At 41.4% G+C, this 23,785-nt stretch overlaps 1 protein-coding gene and 1 long non-coding RNA gene across 2 annotated transcripts in view; both read left to right on the top strand.

Moving 5' to 3' along the window:
• Window positions 1-2,843: 2,843 nt before the first annotated feature.
• Window positions 2,844-7,277, top strand: LOC115668753 (serine carboxypeptidase-like 18). Its single transcript, XM_056303523.1, has 14 exons — window positions 2,844-3,111; window positions 4,451-4,587; window positions 4,704-4,780; window positions 4,908-5,030; window positions 5,123-5,225; window positions 5,341-5,378; window positions 5,485-5,586; window positions 5,685-5,765; window positions 5,904-6,083; window positions 6,154-6,225; window positions 6,321-6,439; window positions 6,557-6,670; window positions 6,786-6,840; window positions 6,937-7,277. Exons 1-14 carry the CDS (start codon window positions 2,948-2,950, stop codon window positions 7,018-7,020), a joined length of 1,449 nt encoding a protein of 482 aa, XP_056159498.1. The 5' UTR covers window positions 2,844-2,947; the 3' UTR covers window positions 7,021-7,277.
• An 8,114-nt stretch (window positions 7,278-15,391) lies between these two features.
• LOC130135127 (uncharacterized) overlaps window positions 15,392-23,785 on the top strand; it is a 29,265-nt gene continuing 20,871 nt past the window's right edge. Inside the window, exon 1 of the long non-coding RNA XR_008814609.1 lies at window positions 15,392-15,572. This is a non-coding gene — a long non-coding RNA (uncharacterized LOC130135127). The remainder of the gene's footprint in view (window positions 15,573-23,785) is intronic.

Genomic DNA, 23,785 nt, shown 5'->3' with positions numbered 1-23,785 from the left:
ATGTAGCATGTATCATAAAAAAGACAAAAGAAACTACCTAATTTGACAAGTAATATATGTCAAATTGCTGACACGATGCATTTCATATGGAATTGTTAGTGGTGAACCATATATGGAGTATCGCCGCGGGAAAGAAAAGAAGTTGGTATAATTTAGAGTTAAATCTTGAATCAATTGAATTGAAAATCGAGATATATATACCGCGTGAGGTGATAGTGATTTTAAAAGGGCTCGTTAGATATTTGGTTTAAGAAAAGTACTTTTGGTTGTTCCTCTGAAATATCAAAATGAAATGTGATACCCACCAAGGGTTCGAGAAATTAGGACAAAAAAACTCTAGATGACACCTTATGTATGTCGAACTTGTATACGTTTTAAATGATTTTCGTTGTAAAACTAATACCAAAAATCAAATATTCCAAATGCTACGAGAAAAGAAAAAAAAAATTAAAAATAAAAGTCACTCTCTTAATTCGACGTTTTAAATTTGCAGTGTAATTAGGTGGAATGTTCGATATGGAGATAGACTGTCGGATTTCTCAAAGCTAGCACGTGTTTTAAAATAATATGTAAATTTTCCAATGGGCCCCCGACACATTGTGTTATTATTACATTTTGTTTTTGGTGGTCGGAATGTTACTATTATATTTCAAGAGGGGAAAAAAATAACAAAATATAGAATGATAATTAATTAAAAGAAACAAAAATTAGGGAAAAGGACCTCGCGGGCGACGAAGCGGTGGAACGGATGCAACATAATGGCAAAGACCGGTAGGACTGATGAGAGTATGTATTCACATCAGATATGACCCGAGACTGGCAATCGAACCTTGTTTTCTTGGCTCGAGACCTGAGTTTGAATTGCCACCCTCGCGCAATTCTCTCGGATCGCCTCAAGGGAGGACGGAATTAGATCCTCTAACGATTAGTCGGCCGGCTCGGGACGGGTGATTGTTGCTCCCCGGTGGGAGATCGATCGAGCGTTCGAGGAGACCGGACTCTCCGTAATTAGTAATGAAGCACGTAAAATTAGCTCGGAGGTCATTCTTACCATTGTCAAAACGGGAAAAGTATCCAAAAAGTCCTTATCCTATTGTACCGTGGCCAATTCAGTCATAAACCTTTAAATTATACCAATTTAATTCTAAATATTTTGACGAATTGACAATTTAATCATAAATTTTTTGACAATTTGTTAGTGTAGTTCTTTCGGCCAATTATCTAAATAATATGTTTAGGATTGAATTGACAAAACTTAAGAAGATTTATGGCTAAATTGACATAATTGAAAGGTTTATGACTGAATTGGCCACCGTACAATAACGTTCAGGACTTTTTGGACAATCATCCCTCGTCAAAACTCTTCTTGGAATAATTTTCGTCAGAAGTCCCATAAAACACGAAAGATCATCGAACCGAGCTGGTGCACAAGGACCTGGTCAATCATGCTGGCACGTGATACTACGGCCGAGGGAAAAGTGCCAAAAAAGTCCTAAACCTTTTGCATTAATGCCAATTTAGTCCTAAACCTTTTTTTGGTGCCAATTCAGTCCTAAACCTTTTGCATTGGTGCCAATTTAGTCCTAAACCTTTTTTTGGTGCTAATTAAGTCCTAAACCTTTTAAATTGGTGCAAATTCAGTCCTAAACCTTTTGTTTTTGTGCCAATTTAGTCATTCCGGTCAATTTTGACCGGAATTTGCTGACGTGGACACCTGCCGGCTGGCGGCCGGTCATCGGCGCCGACGTGGACAACTTTAATAATATTTTAATATTTTTTTGAATTTTTATTTTTTTCCTTTTTTATTTTATTTTATTTTTTTTCCACTTTTTTTTTTGGTCCGCCCTACTTCCAACTGGCCGGTCGCCGGTCCGGCAACCGGCCAGAGGCCAGAGGCCGGCGAGCTCGAACTCACCGGCCACTGGCGAGGGCAGCGGCCTCGCCCGGCGAGGGCTCGAGCCTCGCCCGACCATGGCTAGGCTCGCCCTCGCCGATCCGTCGAGGGGCGAGGCTCACCTCGCCGCGGCCTCCGGCGAGGGCTGAGCCTCGCCTGACCAAGGCGAGGCTCGGGCCTCGCCCGAGGCCATGCGGCAGGCTCGAGCCTAGCCAGGATGGGCGAGGCGAGCCTCGCCCGACGGCGAGGCGAGCCTAGCCATGGTCGCCGCCGCCGGGCCGGTGGCGGCGGCGAGCTCGCCGGCCGGCGAGCCTCGCCTTGGAAGGAGGGCGGATCAAACAAAAAAGTGGAAAAAAAAGAAAAAAAAAGGAAAAAAAATTCAAAAAATATTAAATATATTATTTAAGTTGTCCACGCAGGCACCTCAGCGCGGTGACTGGGCCGGCGCAGCGTTCACGTTGAAGCAAATTCCGATCAAAATTGACCGGAAGGACTAAATTGACACAAAAACAAAAGGTTTATGACTGAATTGGCACCAATTTAAAAGGTTTAGGACTTAATTGGCACCAAAAAAAGGTTTAGGACTAAATTGGCACAAATGCAAAAGGTTTAGGACTGAATTGGCATCAAAAAAAGGTTTATGACTAAATTGGCACTAATGCAAAAGGTTTAGGACTTTTTTGGCACTTTTCCCCTACGGCCGATATGCTTCTTGCTCGTGTGTATCGTGAGCATGCAAAATATTGCTTAGAAAAGCTCCACACACATTGGACGATATGATTATATGGTTGAACATTCATGCAGGCTAAACCGAGAGGATATGGATAGTTGAAAGTGAGTTAGACCAGTTCATCTCACATGCCCCACACCTAACGTTCTTTAAGAAAAATCCACGGACACGCGAATAGAGCTGCCCCCATCCATGCGCTCCATTTAAGATTTCCTTTTTTCCTCACTTCATTCTTAGTTTGAAACCCCCTCTATCCCTCTTGTTTTAGGGGGGTGTCATTGGCAAGAGAGTGACAGCAAAGAGTAGAGAGAGAGAGAGAGAGAATGGCGAGGCAAAAGGCAATGTTCAATTCAAGAAGCCAAGGCATTGAGAAGAAATGGGTGTGCATTTTGCTTGTGCTGGTGTCTGCCTCAGCTGCTTCGTCTCAGTACATTGTGGAGACACTTCCTGGGTTCCCTGGCCCACTTCCTTTCAAGCTGGAAACCGGGTCAGTTCGGATTCTTTCATGTCATCTCTCTCTCTCTTGACAATGATTTGAAACTAGAGTTCCTCCATCAGTTGCGATTCGCAACACTTTGTATTGGACCGCGACGAAAATGAGCCGATTTAGGATGGTCTACAACCGGAGGCACGGTGCCCCAGTGGCACCGTACATGGAACATGTGATTGCTTTGTCACCAGCATTTCTTTGTTTCTGGCATTTGGTGATGCATGATGGCGCTGAGATTGCAGAAATTTTTTGAAAAATGAAGATACGCCAGCTAAAGGGAACTTCGCAGTTGGTCCCTGCAATTCATGACTTATCTCAACTGGGTCCTTGATTTTCTAATTGCATCTATTTAGTCCTTCCGCGGTCCAGACTCCCCACTTTAGAAAGCTATATGCCGTTAGTCCTTCTGTTCAGTACATTCCTTTCAAATCTTGGAAGACAAACTGATTGAAGATTTTTGAGTACAATTCTGACCTCGCGGTAAAGTAAATGCCGAAATTACACACTTTTCTTTTCAAGGGTGATGGTTCAACAGATATAATCGACAGTATTAAAGTGACACAAGAAATGATGTGGAAGAACTAAATGTGTAAATAACTCTCATGATGTTGCGTACCAGGTGAAGTTATTGATAATTGGTGTGCACAAATTCATCACATATCAGATAAATTGATTTGATGTTGAATCACAACCCATTCAATCTTCTAGTACATATACACTAATGTCGGAAATGTTTTGTATAAGAGTTCTTCCTTCACGCAAGTAAAATCATATTCTTTAGAGGGTGAGAAGGCCCACCTAAATTCCTGGAGCACAGGAGCAGATAAGTCAACTCATCTTGATGGGCTGATCCAACATACATCGGCTTCACCAAAATTTTCTCTACCCGTAATACTTTAGTCATCAGGTTCTCGTAACTTTCCATAACAACAACACTCACACCCACTGCAAATTGACCAACCTTTCAAAGAATTTTGCCGACCTATGTTTGGCTCCTTCCAACAAGATTGGAATGCCAGCACGAACTCTCTAGCAATGACTTCCATCAGTCCAAGCAAACTCAACTCCACTTGCTTTTGCATTCTCTCTCTCTCTCTCTCTCTCTCTCTTTCTCTGTTTATGTATCTTTCTGGCTCTGCATTTTCTAGCTGGATTGCTAAGTAATTACCAGGTTATCCCGGTTTGGCTCTGCTCACTCTTGAAGCTGGGAGAATTTTTTCTTTTTTTTGGGTCGAAAACTTGGTGAATTAGTAATGTGACTATACTTATGATTTCAAAATGCAGGGATGGATTTGACTTTTCCGGTGATCTTGATTGGGTATGTTGGTTGATGCAGGTACATAAGCGTTGGTGATGTCGAGTTCTTCTACTACTTTGTGCAGTCTACCGGGAATCCTGGAGCGGACCCTCTTCTGCTTTACATGAATGGAGGTCCCGGGTGTTCGGGTTTGAACGCCTTCTTGTTCCAGCTCGGTAAGTTTCTTACACTTCATAATTCCTCCTATTATGTCATCATTACCTCATTATGATGCTGCAAATGTCTTCAAGTAGGTGTTAATATAAAGTATTTTGATGTCTGCGATATGCAGGTCCGCTTAAGTTCAACATTACTGATTACACTGGGGGTTTGCCGACATTAATCTACGAGCCAGATGCGTGGACTAAGGTAAGTGAGAAGCAATAAATTTTTCCCTTGATTTAGGATTATTTAACAATTTACCGAACCTCATTGAATGTAAATCTTGTCCACTTATTGAGTTCATACTGACTTTTTCCCCTTCCAAAATTATCAGACAGCCAACATTATATTCATAGATGCACCAGTCGGCGCGGGTTTCTCCTATGCGACGACGGCATCGGCGTATGAATCCACAGACACATCGAACACTGCACAGATGCAGACCTTCTTAAGGAAAGTGAGTGAAATTCTTCACAGATCGTGGTGGTTGTATCATAACATAAGAAAAACCGGGGGTGAGATGAATGCTAATATATATATGCGGTGCAGTGGTTGGCGGCACATCCAAGTTTCCAAACCAATCCGGTGTTTATTGGTAGCGATTCTTATGCTGGTATATACACTCCCATGCTTGCTACGGATATTCTGCAAGGTATACATTCTTTTCTATAAACCTGATTGAATGGGATAAAAATACACGTTATTGCCTTTTCACACCTATTGATGGTTATGAAGTTACATTTTCCTATCTTGCGCCAAATTTGCAGGGAATGAAGCTGGACTTAAACCATATATCCACCTTAAGGTATGGAAAAAGCCTAATCGTTATCTTAATTTTTCCTTCCAGAAATTTGACATAAGCTGTATCTTGTGTTGATATACTGATCTTCTCTTTGTTGAATCATTTTCAGGGAATGATACTATCATGTCCCCACACGTTCACCGATCTCGAAACAAACTCAAAAATTCCATTTGCTCATAGGTTGGCCCTCGTTTCAGATGCACTTTATGAGGTAAATGAATGACAAGTCATGTGCGAACTCATTGATGCAAGACTAGTTGAGCAGTTGTGATTCCTGGGTATGATCAACTTATATCCATTCATTATCAGGCTTTAGAAGTAAATTGCGGTGGGAATTTTGTGGATTCAACAAATGTGACCTGCACAGAGGATCTGGCAGCGTATGACGAGGTCAGAGAATGTGCATCCCTAATGGATACTTATGAAGTAGACTCGTTATTTTTTTCTCACCAAACTCTTGTTTGGTTTGAGATTTATTGAACATAAAGTTTGAGCAGAGATGTTTGGTTCGTTCTGTCTTGTTTCCAGCTAATTGAATTGATCAGCAAACAAAATGTTCTTGAACCTGATTGTGCTTTCCTTTCACCGAAATCGAAAGAAGCTTTCAAATCAGCAATATCAAACCAAGAGAAGCACAGGAGGTCCATCCAAGAGTTCACCAAGGATTATCTTGTGTCACTACCAAGACCTCGCGATCTTTGGTGCAAGGTCGCTCTCTCTCTCTCTCGCTCTCATTCTCTCTAAATCTGTTTTCTAATTCTTTCATTGAATGTTGCAGAATTTTGACTATCTACTTGCCGACATATGGGGTAATTATCCAAGTGTGCAAGATGCTCTTCATGTTCGACCGGTATGTACATCATTTGCCATGAATTTCTCATTCAATTTTGTTCCCTCTTGAGAAAACTAACCGAATGGTCTTATCTTCATCGTGTCAATTTGTAGGGAACCGTCAGTGAATTTTTCAGGTGCAATATTTCCTTAGCCTACACTGTAGATGTCGACAATGTGCTCGATTATCATAAGAATCTCACCAGTCTGGGCATGCAACTTCTAGTTTTCAGGTAAAAACGAACAAAACCCATGTTGACAATATTGTAGGAAAACTTTGGCAAATGTGAAATTCAACCTAAAGAAAAAATACTTCGTTCGACCGGTGATGAGTAATTCTTTCTTTGCAGTGGTGATCATGACATGGTTATTCCGCATAACGGTATCGAAGAGTGGATCAAGTGGCTCAATTTGACGGTGGACATAGATTGGAGACCGTGGTTTGTGGATGGCCAAGTTGCAGGGTAAGCTCATAAAGAGTTCGGTCTATCGCGAGCTTTCAGTTGAACTTTCTTCTCATTCTCCCTTCTGTTTGACCTTGATGATTTAAGAGCTTCCAATTTCACCATGTTTTAATAGGTACACGAGGAAGTATACAGACAGCGGATATCGATTGACTTATGCAACATTGAAGGTAAGAACTTGGACTTCAATGCCGTCTCTTCCTTCTCTTTTGAGTTGTTTTCAGTGTCGTAATACTTTTGTTCCTCTGTTGATGCCTTTGATGCAGGGATCGGGTCACTCACCTCCAGAGTACAAACGCAGAGAATGTTATGAGATGTTTCGCAGATGGATTCATTACTATCCTTTGTAGATCCACACGTTCAAGAATGGGTGCTAGAATAAAGTTTTGTTGCTAAGTTATGAGAAAAACTTTATTCACAAGTTATATAGCCTTGTCATGATTCATGTAATTGGAAGAACATGCATTGAGCTACCGGAATAACCGACATGTATTCAGCAAGGTACGGAAGGTCCACCAAGCAACGGCTACTGCATTTCAAGCTCAGGTCATATCAGTCAATTGTAACAGAAGGAAGCTCAGATATGAGAAAATGTTGTGCCCAAAAATTCCCATTTCTAACTTCCACATTGAAAACCGATTACTTCACTCTGCATTTAAGAGGACATAGAATGTTACTGATGTCATGCCGATCAACGTCGAAATGACCTCGTAGACTTGTATAGGAACACAAAATATGCAGTTCCTGTATCAACTGAAGGGACACGCAATTATTTGTTTTAAGAACTTAAGCCGGTAGTCATCACTCGGGAGACATTTCACATTGATGTCTTTCTTTTGAAGTTGAAGGCAGAGCCACAATGCGACCGAACCACCCTCCTTGATGAAGTTGTAGCAATTGGACCGTATTCGCTACGTAAAACCGAGAAACCCACCTGATTAGCGCATAGACTTGCCCATACCTCAGTTTGAGAAATTGATCTCACATCATCAGCTTCCTAAGGCGTGAATGAGAGAACGCCCTCGCCCTGGGGCAAACCGGGCGAATTGGTGAAAGAGAGCAGAGCTAGCTGTACTCCCCTGGAAACAGAACACGAAACTATTTGATAAACCACAGTACATGCACATCACACCAGAAAATACAGCCCAAAGTTGACAACCTTTGGGTAACAATTCCTCCACTAATCCAAACAATGTACAGCAAGGCAAGAGGAGGATCAAGAAAGACCCAGCAAAAGATTCCTCCATCACTACACACTTATTCTATTGCACAGCGATTTGCTTCCCATCTACATAAACTATTGACAACATAATAGACAATCTGAAGGAAACATGTTTGCCTATCAAACAAAACAGATTGCGGACCGCACTCTGTTTCGCCGTCCAGCTTCTCATGCATCCACCACCGGTCCTATGCCCCCATCTACCGCAACGAAAGCATATGTCCTCCGACCCTCGAAGTCGACCCTCTGCGTGAAATCCCCGATCCTCAGCCCCGAACCCGGCGGCTTTGCGAGGTCAATTTCCATGCACTCTCAAAAAGGGCCTAAAGCACACACAAATCTGTTTCCTAACTGTATATTAAGCCATTCTTATTTGATGCATATGGTGTATCTCGGGTTTATGTACCGTGCCATGTAATTTTTGTGGTTTGTGGTGTGCAACCACGCTGGCAGCTTTTATCCCTTCAACAAAAATTGAACCCCACTTACCACCGGCAAGGATGGCCCAGTGGTAAACGTGCCCTTGTGCATCCAAAAGTTCATGAGGTTGAGTCGGGGGCGAGGTAACTTAATTAATCTCGGATCTTCACCTTGGGGTCGCCATTACCAGTCACCCATCCCCGCCCTTTCCCCTTAACATTAGGGCATGAAGTGTACTTGTAGAGGGAATCTCATAAATGCAATATTATTCTCAAATACAATCGTAAAGAAGCCATAACCGATGTGGTGCATTAGGTTTGCCAAAGCCCTTTGGATAGTCATGGTCACGGTTCGGAACCGACCGGTTCGTTCGTGACCAAGTATGAACCGGCGGTTCGGGCGGTTCGGTTCCGGTTCGGTTCGGAACCGGTTGGGCCGGTTCATAATTTTTCTTTTCTGTTTTTTTCTTTTTCTTTTCCTTTTTTTTTCTTTTCTTCCTCCGCGGCCATAGCCGGGCCGGCGGAGGTCGCCTCGGCGACGCGGCGAGGGCCGCCTCGCTCTGGGCCGGGCGAGGGCTCGACCTCGCGGCGTCGAGCGAGGTCGACCTCGCCCACTGGGGCGAGGCCGGCTCGCCCGACGCCGGCGAGGTCGAACCCTCACCGATCTCGCAGCTTCTTCTTTTTTTTTTTTTTTTTTTTGAACCGGCGGTTCCGGCCGGTCAAAATTTGGAACGAACGGCCCGTAGGGCACGGGCCGTTCGTCAAACCGCGGACCCGTCAACGGGCGGGCCATGGTTTGATCGGGCGGTCGGCCGCGGCCGAAACCGGCCCGTGGCCATGACTACCTTTGGAGCCTTAAGGCCCTAGGACAAATACAAATGGTGTTTGGCAAAATTTTTGGAGAGCTTTGGGGACATGCAATTACATTTTCAAGGCCTTTGGCCCAAAGTTGGTTCGAAGGTACTTTAAAAATGCTGCATTTTCGTAATGCAAGTCTTGGATTTAATATTTTTTTATTTCAATCTTGCACTGTTCATCTTCCCCGTGGTTTGCACAGAGTAACTAGACAAAAGGCCGGCGATAGCTGCTGGGGGGATTGTGTGACCCTGGCGACCATTGCTTGGGGAACGCGCGACCCCAACCACCAAGGCTTGAGGTCCCGTGACCTCAGGTGTCGCTTGGGTCGCGCAACCCAGGCCACAAACCAGGCGACTTGGCCTGGGTCACACAAACCTAGGCGACGGCCGCCTTGGGTCACATGACCCAACGGAGGTTGATGACGCTAGATCTGGCTATAGCCAAATTTGGCCTCGTTAGAGGCTTGCTGGTCGCTAGTTCTTCATTGGTCTTGAGTTTTTTTTTTTATTTAAAAAAGTCAAAGTGCTTTGCAAAGTGTGATTTTTCCAAACACTGAATAAACTAAAGTTGTTTTTCAATGTTGTTGTGACCTAACCTCCCACGATGCACTACCTAGGGGTTCAGCTAATGGATTATTAAGTCTAAGCCTAATTCGGAACCTCCTAAGTCCTACCAATTCGTGACTTAGGGTTTAAGTTCTTAACATGCAAATAATTTCAATTAGGAGTCGTTACTAATCTATTTTTTTGGTGAGCCAATTAAAAACCCAAGTAAAGTATCGGAAGAATTACTTTACTCCTACGAACTAGAGATTATGGACTCGAAGACTTGATTACACTAGATTACTCTAATGCCATTCCGGTACCTTTTCTCTTTTATTTCAAAAAAATATTTGCAGGCAGCTTGGATTGTTTTAAACCTATCTACTAACATGCGAGGTGATTATGCGGGTGCGCAACCAACAATATAACACTCAATAATGCAAAGCAATAAATAAATTGTAAAATAGGGACTTACCTCAAAACAACGAAAGCATCTGCAATGTCAATTAGAAAATCACATTAACAACCCTAATATGATTTCTAATTAACATACAAATTCACTCAAATCTTTTTTAGGTTTTTCTTTGATTTAACGAAAACTAAACTTTATGCAATGCATTCTACGTCTAGTATGACATGCGATATACGATTTATTTAAATGTCCAAATTCTAACAATAATTAAATGCACTATCTCTAATATGGCACGCAAATGAACCTAGATGTACGATTTCTAATGACACGCGAGCAATGACACATGGCAAGGTATGAATGACGTGGCAAGATGACATGCAAGCATGATGCAATTAATCTATATGACATGCATGTGGTATTTTTTTTTATATATTTTTAATTTAAATTCGGAATAAAAAACTAACTTAATTTAAACATGTAATAATAATATCTAAGAAAAGAATCTAATCTATTTTAAGAAAATAATAAAAATTTATCCTAAACATGCAATATATTATCTACTCAAATTTTACCTAATATTTTTGTATTTTTTTATATGGAAAGACAATCAATTCAATTCAAACAAAAGACCAAAAAAAATAGCAATGAACATGACACCCAATCACAAAAAATATTATCCATATCCATTTAGATTTAGAAACAATAGATTGACAAATCATATCTCGGGCATGAGAATCGGATTGTTCAATCTTCCGCACAATCGCGAATCATATCTCGGGCGGGATATCGGATTGACGATTTTCCGTGCGATCGCGAGTCATATTTCGGGCATGAAATCGGACCGTCGATCATATGCACGTTGTGAAATTACGAAATAATTCAAAATTTAAAGGCTATTCGGGAACTTATTGGATACGATAATATTACTCAATAATTTGTATAAGATTGCAATATTTCAAATAAGGAAACAATATACTCGAAAATCAAATTAAATGAGATTTTTACCTTATTCGAATATTTGCTCTCCAAGTTTGGACTGGCGGGTGGTAGCTCGCGGATTGGGGCGGTGACAAAGCAAGCGCCCGACTGCAAAAGGGCACACGGTGGGCTCGCGGTGGCGCTCCACAGAAAACTAGCGATCCCAAAGAAAATTTTCTTTGGTCTTTTTACTTTGACCAATAACAGGCTTTGATAGCCACTCAACTTTTGACCGAATCTGGTTGCTCTTGTCATGATTTTCTTTGATTCTCAAAGCCCAACAATCAAATTCTTCACTTGTCTGTTCCTCGGTGACTCCGTGTCTATCAAATCGAAGGTCTGCAACAAAATCGAGTAAATCGTCTAAAGAAAAACTAGTGAGATTGCAGCCCACCGCTTGGAAGATAGCTCGATGGCAAAGCCAGTCTGGTCGTGCAGGGACGTCGGGCTGAAGTCGTCGCAGCTGGACGGCAAAAGAAGCAGGTGAATCAAGCCGAGAGCAGCAGTAGGTGGCTTCGTCGATCGGGAAGTGCAAGCAAAGAACAGCACGGGTCAAGAGCACAGTGTAGGTCGGGCTCTCGGCCGCAAGAAAACTTCAGCCGAGGCCTCTCCCTCTCCCTCACACGTGTTCCTCTCTAGTATGCTTGTTGTAACACCCCGCATCTACACTGTGTAATATTATTCGCTTTGAGGTCACTGACCCTCACAACTTTAAAACGCGTTACACAGATATAGAACCCCAAGCCGGGACAAGAGAGGTACCCCATTTCCCTGCGCACGTCCGGGGTAGTGGTGCAGACGCACCGCCGCTTGGCTTGGGCCGTCACACTTGTAGAATTGAATTCCCGCTTCCTCTCACTCTAATGGACGTGTATGTTCAATTGTGTGGCCCCTTCTCAGCTCTCACTCACGATTTTTGGGGCCCCCCAGTGAAGTGAAGCCCCCCTCCTCCTTTTATGTAAAACGGATTTGGCTTTGTATCCCATCGTCTTCGGCACTTCAGTTAAATCCCTAAAAATAATCGCAATTTATTATAGTTGAGATTTACTGTTAAAAATAATTAAGAGATTCTCCGTATTTTCTACTATTGTTTTATCGTCTACTTTTATTCTTCGATCATCTGATTTTTCTTTTTTTTTTCTCTTTCGAATTTTACATAAATATTATTCTCATGACCTTTTGGGCCTCCAGTTTTGGGCTTTTAGTTCAGGCCCAAAGTCAAATTGCGATTCCGAGCCCAATTCGGGCGTCACTTCCACGCCGGCTGTCTCGATCTCCCTTGCAGCTCGGTGCCAACACCCCCAGCTCGCCGACGAGCAAAGCGGTTGAAGATTTGTGCTAGACGACAACGAGCAGTGCCCGGCGGAGGAAGACGACGACGACATGTGTTGTAGAATCTGCCTGGCCTCGTGAACAGGTCTGTTTGATGTTTCGATTCAGGCAGATTGCGTTTCGGGTTTCGGCAACCGGGTCCTTTTTGGCTTTCTCGGGATTGATCAGCCAAAGTTCATTGATTTTTGATGTTTTCATTTGGGAATATAGCAAGTTGTTTTGGGTTCCTTATGGTGAGTGAATCGGTTTAGCTTGGTTCCTTTGATCGAAATTGGTTGATGTTTAATTTTTACTACGGTTGAAGGGAGATATTTGATTTTATAGTTGCACCACTTAATTTCCTTGAGATGTTTAATTTTTACTATTAACATATTCTTTCATATCTTCAGTTTTTTCCTTTTTGTTGTTTTGAGCGGCATATCTTGGGAAAAATTATTTAGCCAGTCATAAATTTTTCAATTTTGCCAATTTAAGTCCTAAACCTTTGCATGAAACTTCAATGTGGTTCTTCCGGTCAATTTTTGCCGGAAATGGCTAACATGACGGTTCAGTTATCACTGCATAGTACTTTCACGCAAAGGTCTAGGAGTAAATTGGCAAAATCGAAAAGTTTAGGACTGAATTGGTATACATACAGTAAGTCTATGACTAATTGGACAAATTTCCCTTATATCTTGAGCTTATGTGCATGCGAAACGCAAATAATTCACTGCTCATGTTTATGCGCCAGCGCTAAATCTGCCGAGAGAAACTTAGGAATAATTTCAAGAGCATATGCCTGCCTAAACTGATCATGAAGCAGACACAAACAGTACATAGAAAGGAGCAAACCCACTTCTAGTGCTTTCCCATAGCAGGGTGACTTCGTTGAATTCAATAGTGGCTTTGTCTTGTTTCTTTTTTCCTTGTGCCAAACCTTCCCAAAAGAAGAAGAAGATGAGGAGTTGATGAGTGTCCAAAGCCCAGTGAAAAGGCAAAGAAGGAAAGGGACAGACCATGAATGGAGCACACGGTTGTTGTTCATACTGGATAAGAAAGTTAGGTGTGGGGTCAGTTGGCCTCCAACCCACCTTCAACACCAATCATCTGTTTTCAGCATTCAATGGCTTTTGGGTATTTGATTTTTTTCTTCTTCTTTGCTCTATATGTTTAGAACTCTCATAGTCTTATCAAGTTCCTATCTAATTTTGCGTCAAGTCTGTCTTTCATAGTTGTTTTGATTACGTCTTCTATTTTCTTGTTGGCAAGCTCTTTTATAATTAGATCCCTCAAATGGGTGGATCAGGTCGAAAATGATCCGATCCAAATAGATCTATTTAACCCGCTCCGATCAATTTCTATGCAATACAAATCTAACGATCCATATCCAATCCGGCCGACCAATACTCAACCCAGACCCGACCCGACCCGACCCATATTGTTAAAAGACTTTCATATTTAACAAAATTTAGAAAAACTCATATCAAACTGAGATGAGAACGGAGTGAGTGAGCGCGGGATAGAGTGAGGGCGAGGGAGAATGAAGAGAGAGTTATAAAAGTGAGTTGGGTTTAAGTAAGTTATAAACCAATTTATGACTTATTTAACACCTATATTATGTTTAAACTCATTTATGACCAATTTCTTAAATATAACTAACATATTCAACAACTCAGCCCGTCATATATAAGTTAAGAAATAGGCTTATGATCCATTTTGATAGGTCTACTTGTAATTAAGTTCTTTCGACAGTGGAGAGACGAGTAAGGACATTTAGTATTTGAGGAGCCCCAACCCCAATGTGCAATTACTTATTGAATGCTTTTCCCCCGGCAGTCAAACGAGGGCTGCTGCTTCTCTCAAATCCTCCAACGCCCTTCAATTTCCAGCACGGGGATTCATCCATGTTCCTTTCTGATTCTCTTTTTATCTTTGTGATATTGATATAAAATCCTGTGGGAAAAACAGGCTCTTCCGGCGGCTGAGAAAGTAGGGTGGAGTCACCGGTGGCTCAATCCGCCAGCCGAACCTAACGTTCGGATTATTGAACGGAGGAGGAGGAAGTGCAGACAGGTTTTGTTTGGTGTAACTATCAAATTTTTTGGATTTTATGTTAAGGTCAGTAGCATTGTTTTTTATCGTACGGTTTTCATGGCTAATTCTTTATAGTCAAAACCGAATTCAAAAACATTAATTCCAAGCATGAGGTGTATTGTTGTAAGAGTGGTCATATTCAACATGAGATTTCATATTAATTGTTCTAATGCCAAACCTATGGGAAAATTACTAAATCGGTCTTGAACTTTCCAATTTTGTCGATGTAGTCTTAAAGCCTTGTCCGGAATTCCAATGTAGTCTTAATACCTTTGCGCAAAATTCCAATGTAGTCTTTTCACAATCGATTCTTTGCCGAAATCGTTAACGTGATGATCCACAAGTTGTCCACATCGGAGCTAATTGCATTGGCTCACGAATTCTGTCAAGGAAATCACAGTCTTTAAGATAGGTTCATCGATTCACCTTACTCTTCTAAATTCCAACAGCAAGCTTAACTTTGTTGTCAAAGAAATTAAAACTCATTCAACCGTGTGAGATCGTAATTGTTAGATTGAGAAAAGAATATGGCAAGTCGAAATATCAAGCTTATGGATGGAAACCCGAGAATCGACCCGAAATGCCGCCAGAAATTAAATAACACATATTCCAAAGATGTTTTTAAGTACGATGCAAATGTCAAGTCCATGCACAGGCGCATTTTATATTATGTCCTCTAAGTTTCTGGGATTGTAATTTGCCCCCCGAAGTTTCCGTTATATTTTAAGTTGCCCCTTGTCATCTTGAAATCGGTTGTAACGTGCCCCTACATCGACTTTGGCCAAGTTTTGCTGCAAGTTCAGACTGCGCTGCTGGTTTTTTGAGGACAAACCAGTCATAAAAAACGTATAGTGTAATATTTGGACTTTTTATCCAAAAATAAGAAAAAAACAAAAGAAAAGAAGAGTTGACAAGTCAAAAAGAATAAAAAAAGAAGAAGAAGAAGTGGACTTCAGCTATATAAACGAAAAACAGCTTAGAGAGAGAGAGAAGATCGAGAGCTTACAGGACAATCGGGAAAGAAAGAGAGGAAAGAAAGAAGAGAAGAAGAAGAAGAAAGAGATGCGTACTCGCCAAGCCGGAGTTACTTCGTATCGCAACATCCGGTAAGTATTCGAGCCTCTCGCTCGTTCTATCGGAGTATTTTTCGGGTTAGGGCTCAAATTTCGGAATTGGGTAATATTCAAGCCGCCTAATCCAATTTTTGAGTTGTTGAGCTGCGTATATATATAGAATTGGTAGTTTAGAGTGTCGTGGAGCCGTGAGATTTTACTGATCTTGATTTGAACGTACGGTTTGCCCAATATGAATTTTTGAAGTTGGCCGCGCAAGGTGAACAGTGAGCGACCAGTGGCTTTTAGGCCGTTTTTCGTCGGTTTTCGGCTTGATTTTGGGATGGCCAAGTTGGGGTTCTTGTAGTGCTCTCAATGGGCTTTCTATTGACTATAAGCTCGCTTGAAACGGGGTTCGGTGGAGGAATTTATGGTGCGATCAAATTTCTCGCTCAAGTTCCGCGTTGCGGGCGGTTTGGATAATTGATTTGGCTGAGCAGTTTGTGGGCGCCTTTGAGTTGTCTTGTTAGCGTTTAAGCATTGTTTAGCCATTTCGTAGTTATCATAGTATTTTACTTGGTTTTGACATCGATTCTCGTTTAATTGATAGGATTACGAAATCGTCGGTTCAAGTGAGCGTTGTTATTTGATTTTTGGGGATTCCAGATGAGTGGTGTTATCTCTTCTATAAATTTCGAAACTCATGTCTTGAAAGCGAAATAGAATCGATATATATGAACTGTGAAAGAACATATTTATTGCATAAAAGTATGGATCGGGTATTTACTATATTTTGGTATTTGTAAAAGGTTTTAGATATGTTTTGGGAATGACGTTGCGAAACGAGGTATATATATTGATTTGAAATGGGTATTGGAAATGTATTATGGTTTGAGAAATGAGTTCTCAAATGATTTGAGAAATACTTTACAAAAAGGATTTTTGGTGATTGAGTTGAGTTGTGAAATGTCATATACTTGGTTTGTGAAATTGGTTTATGAATGATTTGAGAAATGGTGGATGATCTATGTTGTGAAAAGTTAATTGTTTGGTTTATGAGATTGTATTCTGGATTGGATTTATGACATTGGATGATGATTGTTTGATGTTTAATATGCTTGTGAACCCATTGAGGAGTTTGGGGGTATGCATACCAGTTTAGGATATCCTTCTGGGTGTAGGTGGAGACCTTGCAAAGGGGGGAAATCTTGGTGGCCTTGTCACAAGGTTTTGTGTCGTGACCATGGTTAGATATTGAGCAATAGATTGGTCGATGGAATGGACTATCGACATGTGATGCGATATGAGATTTATCAATGGAATAGACCATTGATGTGTGATTTGAGATTAGTCAATGGAATGGACCATTGACGTGGTTTTTATAGAGATTGATCAATGGACTTGACCATTGATAGTTTGAATTGTGATGGTGGATTAAAATGTGTATTTGTGACGTGTACAAAGCTTTGATGAAATGAAGCAACTCTTATGTGATTCTATATGTATTTGATATCTTGAGTTTGGCTCTTGAAATTTTGGTATGGCTTTATGCATAGTGGTTGCTCGATCTGCTTAGAAGAGATACGCACTGCTTACTGAGCTGTGGTTGCTCACTCCTCTCTTTTCCCAATCATTTCAGGTTAGTAGCCTATAGAGTGAGAGCGTTGTCGTGGGGACTTTTGGGTGGTTTGAGGCTGCGCCTTTCGGGTGGAAGGACGGTCGTGTCATTCCCATCCTGGTAGATTTCGGGGTGTGACATATAGTATGTTAAAAAATAGGTGGTAAGAATGATTAATTTTGTAGTCAAATATGATAACATGTCTTAATGCAATTTAGGACAGGAAATTAAAAAATAAAAAGAAATTGACTAGAGAGAGGGGCGACGAATGTGGATGGCCGGCAGCGAAGCAACAATGCTGCTATCGCCCAAAAGCAACCCCATATCGCGTTGCCAAGGTGCGAGCACGGTTCGGCTCGCATGAAAAATTGAAACCCACTGCAATAATATGATTTTTCTCACCTACTCGCGTCTCTTTCTTTCAGTTTTCTTCTTCCCCTTTTGGAGTCTTTCCCTCTCTGCCTTTCCTTGTTTTTCCTCACCTACTTATATCTCCCCTACTATAAAAATAAAAATTCGAATTATACTATACAAAGATTAATTCAGTTTGCAGTTTAGTTTGGTTCGGGAAAAAATCTACCCCGAACCAAACCATTAAATTTCAACATGGTGCGGTGGACATAATTTTTAAATCACCTCTCCAAATCATATTACGGCGATTTGAACCGAATTATGCTCAGCTTAGGTTTAAAAACCAAAATATCGTTAGGTAATTTGCCACCACCTAAAAAAACTTAGGTGGCACATTTTGGCCACCATGCTTTAATTTCTCAATAAAATGATATGGAGATACATTATTGTTCTCAATGCATATCATATTCAAACGTACAGACAAAAATTCTATGCATTCAATGGGCTCTAAAAATGTAACATATATCGATAAAAACGACAAAAAAACCACCTATAATATATGTCAAATTGCAACGTGATGCATTTCATGTTGAATTATTAGTGGTGAACCAAATATGTAGTATCGCTATGGGAAAGAAAAGAAGTTAGTATAGTTTAGAGTTATATCTTGAATCAAATGAATAAAAAATTGATGTGTACATATAACTCGTGACGTGATTGTGATTTTAAAAGGGCTCGTTAGATTTTTCGTTTAAGAAAAGTACTTTCGGTTGTTCCTCGGAAATATCAAAATGCAAGGCGATACACACCGTGGGTTTGAGAAATCAGGATAAAAAAATTCTAGATGACTTTATGTATGTCGAATTTGTATATGTTTTAAATGATTTTCGTTGTAAAACTCATATCAAAAGTGAACTTTTGGAAATGCTAAGAGAAAAGAAAATTTTGAAAAATAAAAGTCGCTCTTTCAATTCCACGTTTTAAATTTGAAGTGTAATTAGGTGGAATGTTAGATATGGAGATTGTCGGATTTCGTAGCTAGCCAGCACGTGTTATAATATTATAATATGTAACTTTTCCAATGGGTCCCCACAAATTGTGTTATTACTACATGTTTGTTTTTTTTGTGGTCGGAATGTTACTATTACATTTCAAGAGGGGAAAAAGTAACAAAATTTAGAATGATAATTAATTAAAAGAAACTAAAATTAGGGAAAGGACCACACGGGCAACGAAGCGGCGGAACGGATGCAACATAAAGGCAAAGACCGGTAGGACTGATGGGAGTATTCACATCAGATATGACCCGAGACTGGCAATTGAATCTTGGTTTTCTTGGTGCAGGACCTGTGTTCGAATCGCCGTCCTCGTGCATTCTCTCGGAGCGCCTCGAGGAGGAGGATGGAATTAGATCCTCTAACAATTAGTCGGGCCGACTTGGGACGGGTGATTGTTGCACCTGATGGGAGATTGATCGAACGTTCAAAGAGAAGTCAGCCAGCTTGGGATAGGTGATTGTTGCACCCCGGTGGGAGATTGATCAATCGTTCAACGAGATCGGACACTCTGTTAAAATTAGCTTGGGCTCATTCTTAACATTGTCAAAACGGGAAAATTATTCAAAAAGTCCTAAGCCTTTTGGACGTTAGCCAATCCAGTTCTAATCCTTTAAATTGTGCCAATTTAATTTTAAACATTTTGACGATTTGTTAATGTAGTCCTTTTGGCCAATTATCCAAATAATAAGTTGAGACAAAATTGGCAAAACTTCAAAAGGTTTAGGACTAAATTGTCGTAACTGAAAGGTTTGGGATTGAATCGGTCGGTGTATAATAACGTTTGGGACATTTTGAACAATCATCCCTTGTCAAAACTCTTATTGAAATTGTCAAAGGATATCAAATCTAGAATCTGATATTTAGCAGATCTCTAGCAACCATTCCCGATATTCAGCAATCGCTCCTGATATTAAGCGAATCTCTTGCAATCACTCCTTGATTTCTTTCTGATTTATTATTGATTTGTTTATATCGTTAACTTCTTATAAATAGAAGCTGAAAAGAGAGATAAAGATGTACAAAAACATTCATAAAAATTACAATATAGTTTTACGTTTTAACATGGTATAAGAGCTTTTCTAGCAAAAGCTTTCTTTTATTCTCAAATGGCATCCTCGCCTTCTTCAACATCTGCTTCGATCTCAAGTACCATCTTTGGCTTAACAAACCAGGTACTTGGATCCACAGCCACCGGAATTCCTGCAAATTCCATCTCCTGTCGAGCAATTGGAGTCAAGCTCACAGGAGACAATTTTGTTATTTGGAGGGCACGCCTATTACTGTGTCTTCGAGCAAGCAAATTACTACCAATTGTGGAAGGATCTTCCGTATGTCCACCTAGCCAAATTGTGCAAAAAGCAGATGGAACCACCACCACTATTCCGAACCCACCATATGACGAGTGGGTAACACGCGATCAAATCGCACTTGGGTGGATTCTTAGCACGACATCCGACGCCATCGTCGGTCAGCTTTCAAATTTCAACACATCCGCAGAAGCATGGGAATTCCTTGGTACATCTTATGCTGCTCATAATCTTGCTAGAACAACTCATCTTAGAATGCAGCTGCAAGCTCTTCGGAAAGGTAACCAAACAGTTACGGGAATTTCTTCAACAAGCCAGTGTTCTTGTAGACCAACTCGCTTCGATTGGCGAGATTATTTCCGATCATGAGTATAAAACTCACAGTTTTCGTGGATTGGGAGCCGAATATCAAAGCCTTGTAGTATTTATATCAGTGCAAAGTCAAAATCAAACAATGACTAGAGATGCCCTTCACGGTCTCATATTGTCCCATGAAGCACGCTTAGACCTCATGGAGCCTACTGTTGCTCCACCGGCTGCATTTGCTGCACATTTTGATGGGCCTACAATGGTTTCCTCACAACCTCAAAGATCACGACAACAACATGCTGTCAGATATTCTCGAGGTAATGGGCATTTTTTCCAAAATCGGAATCAAGAAGGAAGAGATAGAAATTATCGAGGGGCTGGCCAGCAATATCACAACCGGAATCTCAACACCAATTTCAATCCGTCTTTTGGCAATAACTAGAGTCAGAGACGAAGCAATCTTCGGTGTCAGATTTGTAACAAACACGATCACAGTGCCAATGTTTGCCGTGACAGATATCTTCAACATCCAGCATCCGAATTTTCTCCTCAACTCAACTCGGCTGAAATTCCTCCTCCACCTTCCATCTTCTCCAGTGAATCCTAGTATCCTCATTCTGGTGCTACCCACCATGTGACAAATAATCCTTCCGATCTGTCTAATGTTTAGCCTTGTTTTGGATCTCAACAAGTCACCATAGGTAACGGGTCCCATCTACCCATTACTCACACAGGTAGCTATGTTTCTCCTCATTTTGCTATGTCTAATGTTCTCGTTGTTCCCACAATCAAAAAGAATTTGCTATCTATACGTCAGTTTTGTCAAGAAAACAACTGTGATTTCCTATTCTCATCAAACTCCTTTTCTGTGAAGTGTCGTCACATGGGGAGGACTCTACTTCAAGGGGAAATTGATCACGACCTTTATTTCATTCCAGCGTCTTCTTCGCAATCGTCATCTCCGTCCGTGTTCCAAGCCTCTGCAACCAATCTTGTTCGTCTGTGGCACAACCGACTTGGTTATGCCGCCTTCTCAGTTGTTTGTCAAGTTCTTAATAAATCACCGGTCGCACTCTCACCGTGTCCTGCATGTATGTCTAGTAAGAGTCATCGTCAATTTCATGCACCCACCCATCATAGGTCTACCTTTCCATTGCAGTTAATTCACTTTGATGTATGGGGTCTAGCTCCTGTAACCTCTACATCTAATAATCGGTATTATATTTGTTTTGTTGATGACTATTCCAAATTTACATGGCTATACTTGTTGCAATCTCGTGATCAATTCGTCTCCATTTTCTCTGTGTTCCTTAATTTTGTGGAAAATCAATTTTCCACCACAGTTAAAGCCATTCAGTGTGATTGTGCACGCGAATTTCTCTCGGACTCTTTTCAGCGTTTATTACAGGATCGTGGCATTCATCAAAGGACCTCATGTCCTCATCAACATCATCAAAATGGCACAGCTGAGAGAAAGCATCGCCATATTGTTGAAATGGGCCTTTCAATGCTTAACCATGCTTTTGTGCTGCCTCGCTTTTGGGATTTTGCATTTGAGACTGCAGTACATATTATCAATCGGCTACTGACACCAGTTCTACAGAACCGAATACCATGGGAGACACTTCATAAAGCTGTTCCCTCTATTCGGCACCTCAAGGTTTTCGGGTGTGTGGTTTACCCCAATCTTCGATCTTATGCAAAGAACAAGCTCCAATCCAGATCTCATTTATGCATTTTTCTAGGATATCCGTCGTGCAACAAGGGCTACCGTTGCTATTCTCTAAGAGATCGTCGCATCTACATCACCAACGATGCAATTTTTTATGAGCAATTATTTCCCTTTACTACCTTTGGTCCAATGAATGCTTGTCAAGCCACTATTGCGGCTCCAGAATGTCTTATGCTCCCTCCATTTTTGAACGAAAACGTGCAACAACCTCAGTCAATGGAGCGCATCTCTACTGCCCCAACTAATTTTCTTTCTCCTATATAGGTTCAACAAAATTCTCCAACACCTTTTTCAGAATCGGAGTCATCTTTGCTCCCAGATCCACCCACTACTGATGTTTGAAACGATAGTGACAGCACCTCCAACTCTCCTTCACCGCTAGCTGCCTCATCTCATCCTATGGTGACAAGGCTGCGGGATGGAACGTTGGCACGGCGTCAACTTCGGGCTAATCACACTTATGCCCTGCAAACCGAAGCTTCCTCAATACGGACACCGACTTCCTTCACTCAAGCAAATAAAGATCCAGCATGGCGAGCGACTATGAACGAAGAATACACTACCTTGATGCACAATCAGACCTGGACCCTTGTATCTCCACCGAAAAAGTGCAAACCCATTGGTTGTAAGTGGGTATTTCGAGTCAAGCTGAAGGCTGACGGATCCCTTGAAAGATACAAGGCTCGGTTAGTCGCCAAAGGCTTCAATCAACAAGAAAGGGTAGATTTCCTTGAAACTTTTAGTCCCGTGGTAAAACATGTAACGATTCGCACCATTATTTCTCTTGCCTTCAGTCAGGGATGGCAGCTTCGACAATTGGACCTCGGCGAGCTCCATTATTTTCTCGGCATTGAATTGCAAAGAACTGACAAAGGTCTACTACTCCATCAAGGCAAGTATGTACACGACATTCTTCAACGTACCGATATGCAAGATGCTCGACCAGTCACGACTCCTTGTGTTACTGGTGGTGACCCGTCTTTACTGTAGCACAGAGCTTTATTTCATGATCCTACCTTATATCGTAGTACTGTCGGCGCTCTCCAGTACCTTGCCATCACTTGGCCGGATCTTGCCTATGCGGTGAATACCGCGTGTCAGTTCATGCATGCTCCCACCGATGCACATTGGCAATTTGTTAAGCGTATTCTGCGTTTTCTGTGTGGTACTACTAATTATGGTATTCTGCTTACTCGCAGCTCTACTTGTCAACTACATGCTTTCTCCGACGCAGGTTGGGCAAGTGACCATGACACTCGTAGGTTTGTTGGTGGTTATAGTGTTTTTCTTGGATCTAATCTTATTTCCTGGAGCTCCCGTAAACAACGGATTATAGCTCGCTCTAGCACCGAAGCGGAATTTAAGTGTCTAGCCAATACAACGGCCGAGCTCATATGGACAGAAGCCTTATTACGTGACCTCCATGTCTCCTTGCCGAGTCCTCCTGTCTTATGGTGTGACAATATTTCGACTATTTACCTCACCGGTAATTCCGTTTTTCATGCCCGAACGAAGCATGTTGAGATTGACTATCATTTTGTTCGGGAATGGGTGGTTTAGAAGCAACTCCATGTTCAGTACATCTCCTCCATAGATCAACCTGCGGACATCTTCACCAAAGCCCTATCTACCACTCGATTTCGTCTATTGTAGTACAAGCTTATTGTGAGATCTCTCACATCAGCTTGCGGGGGGATGTTAAAGGATATCAAATCTGGAATCTGATATTCAGCAGATCTCTAGCAACCATTCCCGATATTCAGCAATCGCTCCTGATATTGAGCAAATCTCTTGCAATCACTCCTTGATTTCTTTCTGATTTATTGTTGATTTGTTTATATCCTTAACTTCT

Source organism: Syzygium oleosum, unplaced genomic scaffold, assembly GCF_021117445.2.
Source record: "Syzygium oleosum isolate NSW1041296 unplaced genomic scaffold, Sole_v2.1 Sole_v2.27, whole genome shotgun sequence".
Classification (NCBI taxonomy): Eukaryota; Viridiplantae; Streptophyta; class Magnoliopsida; order Myrtales; family Myrtaceae; genus Syzygium; species Syzygium oleosum.
This window is presented reverse-complemented; position numbering and strand designations above follow the sequence as displayed.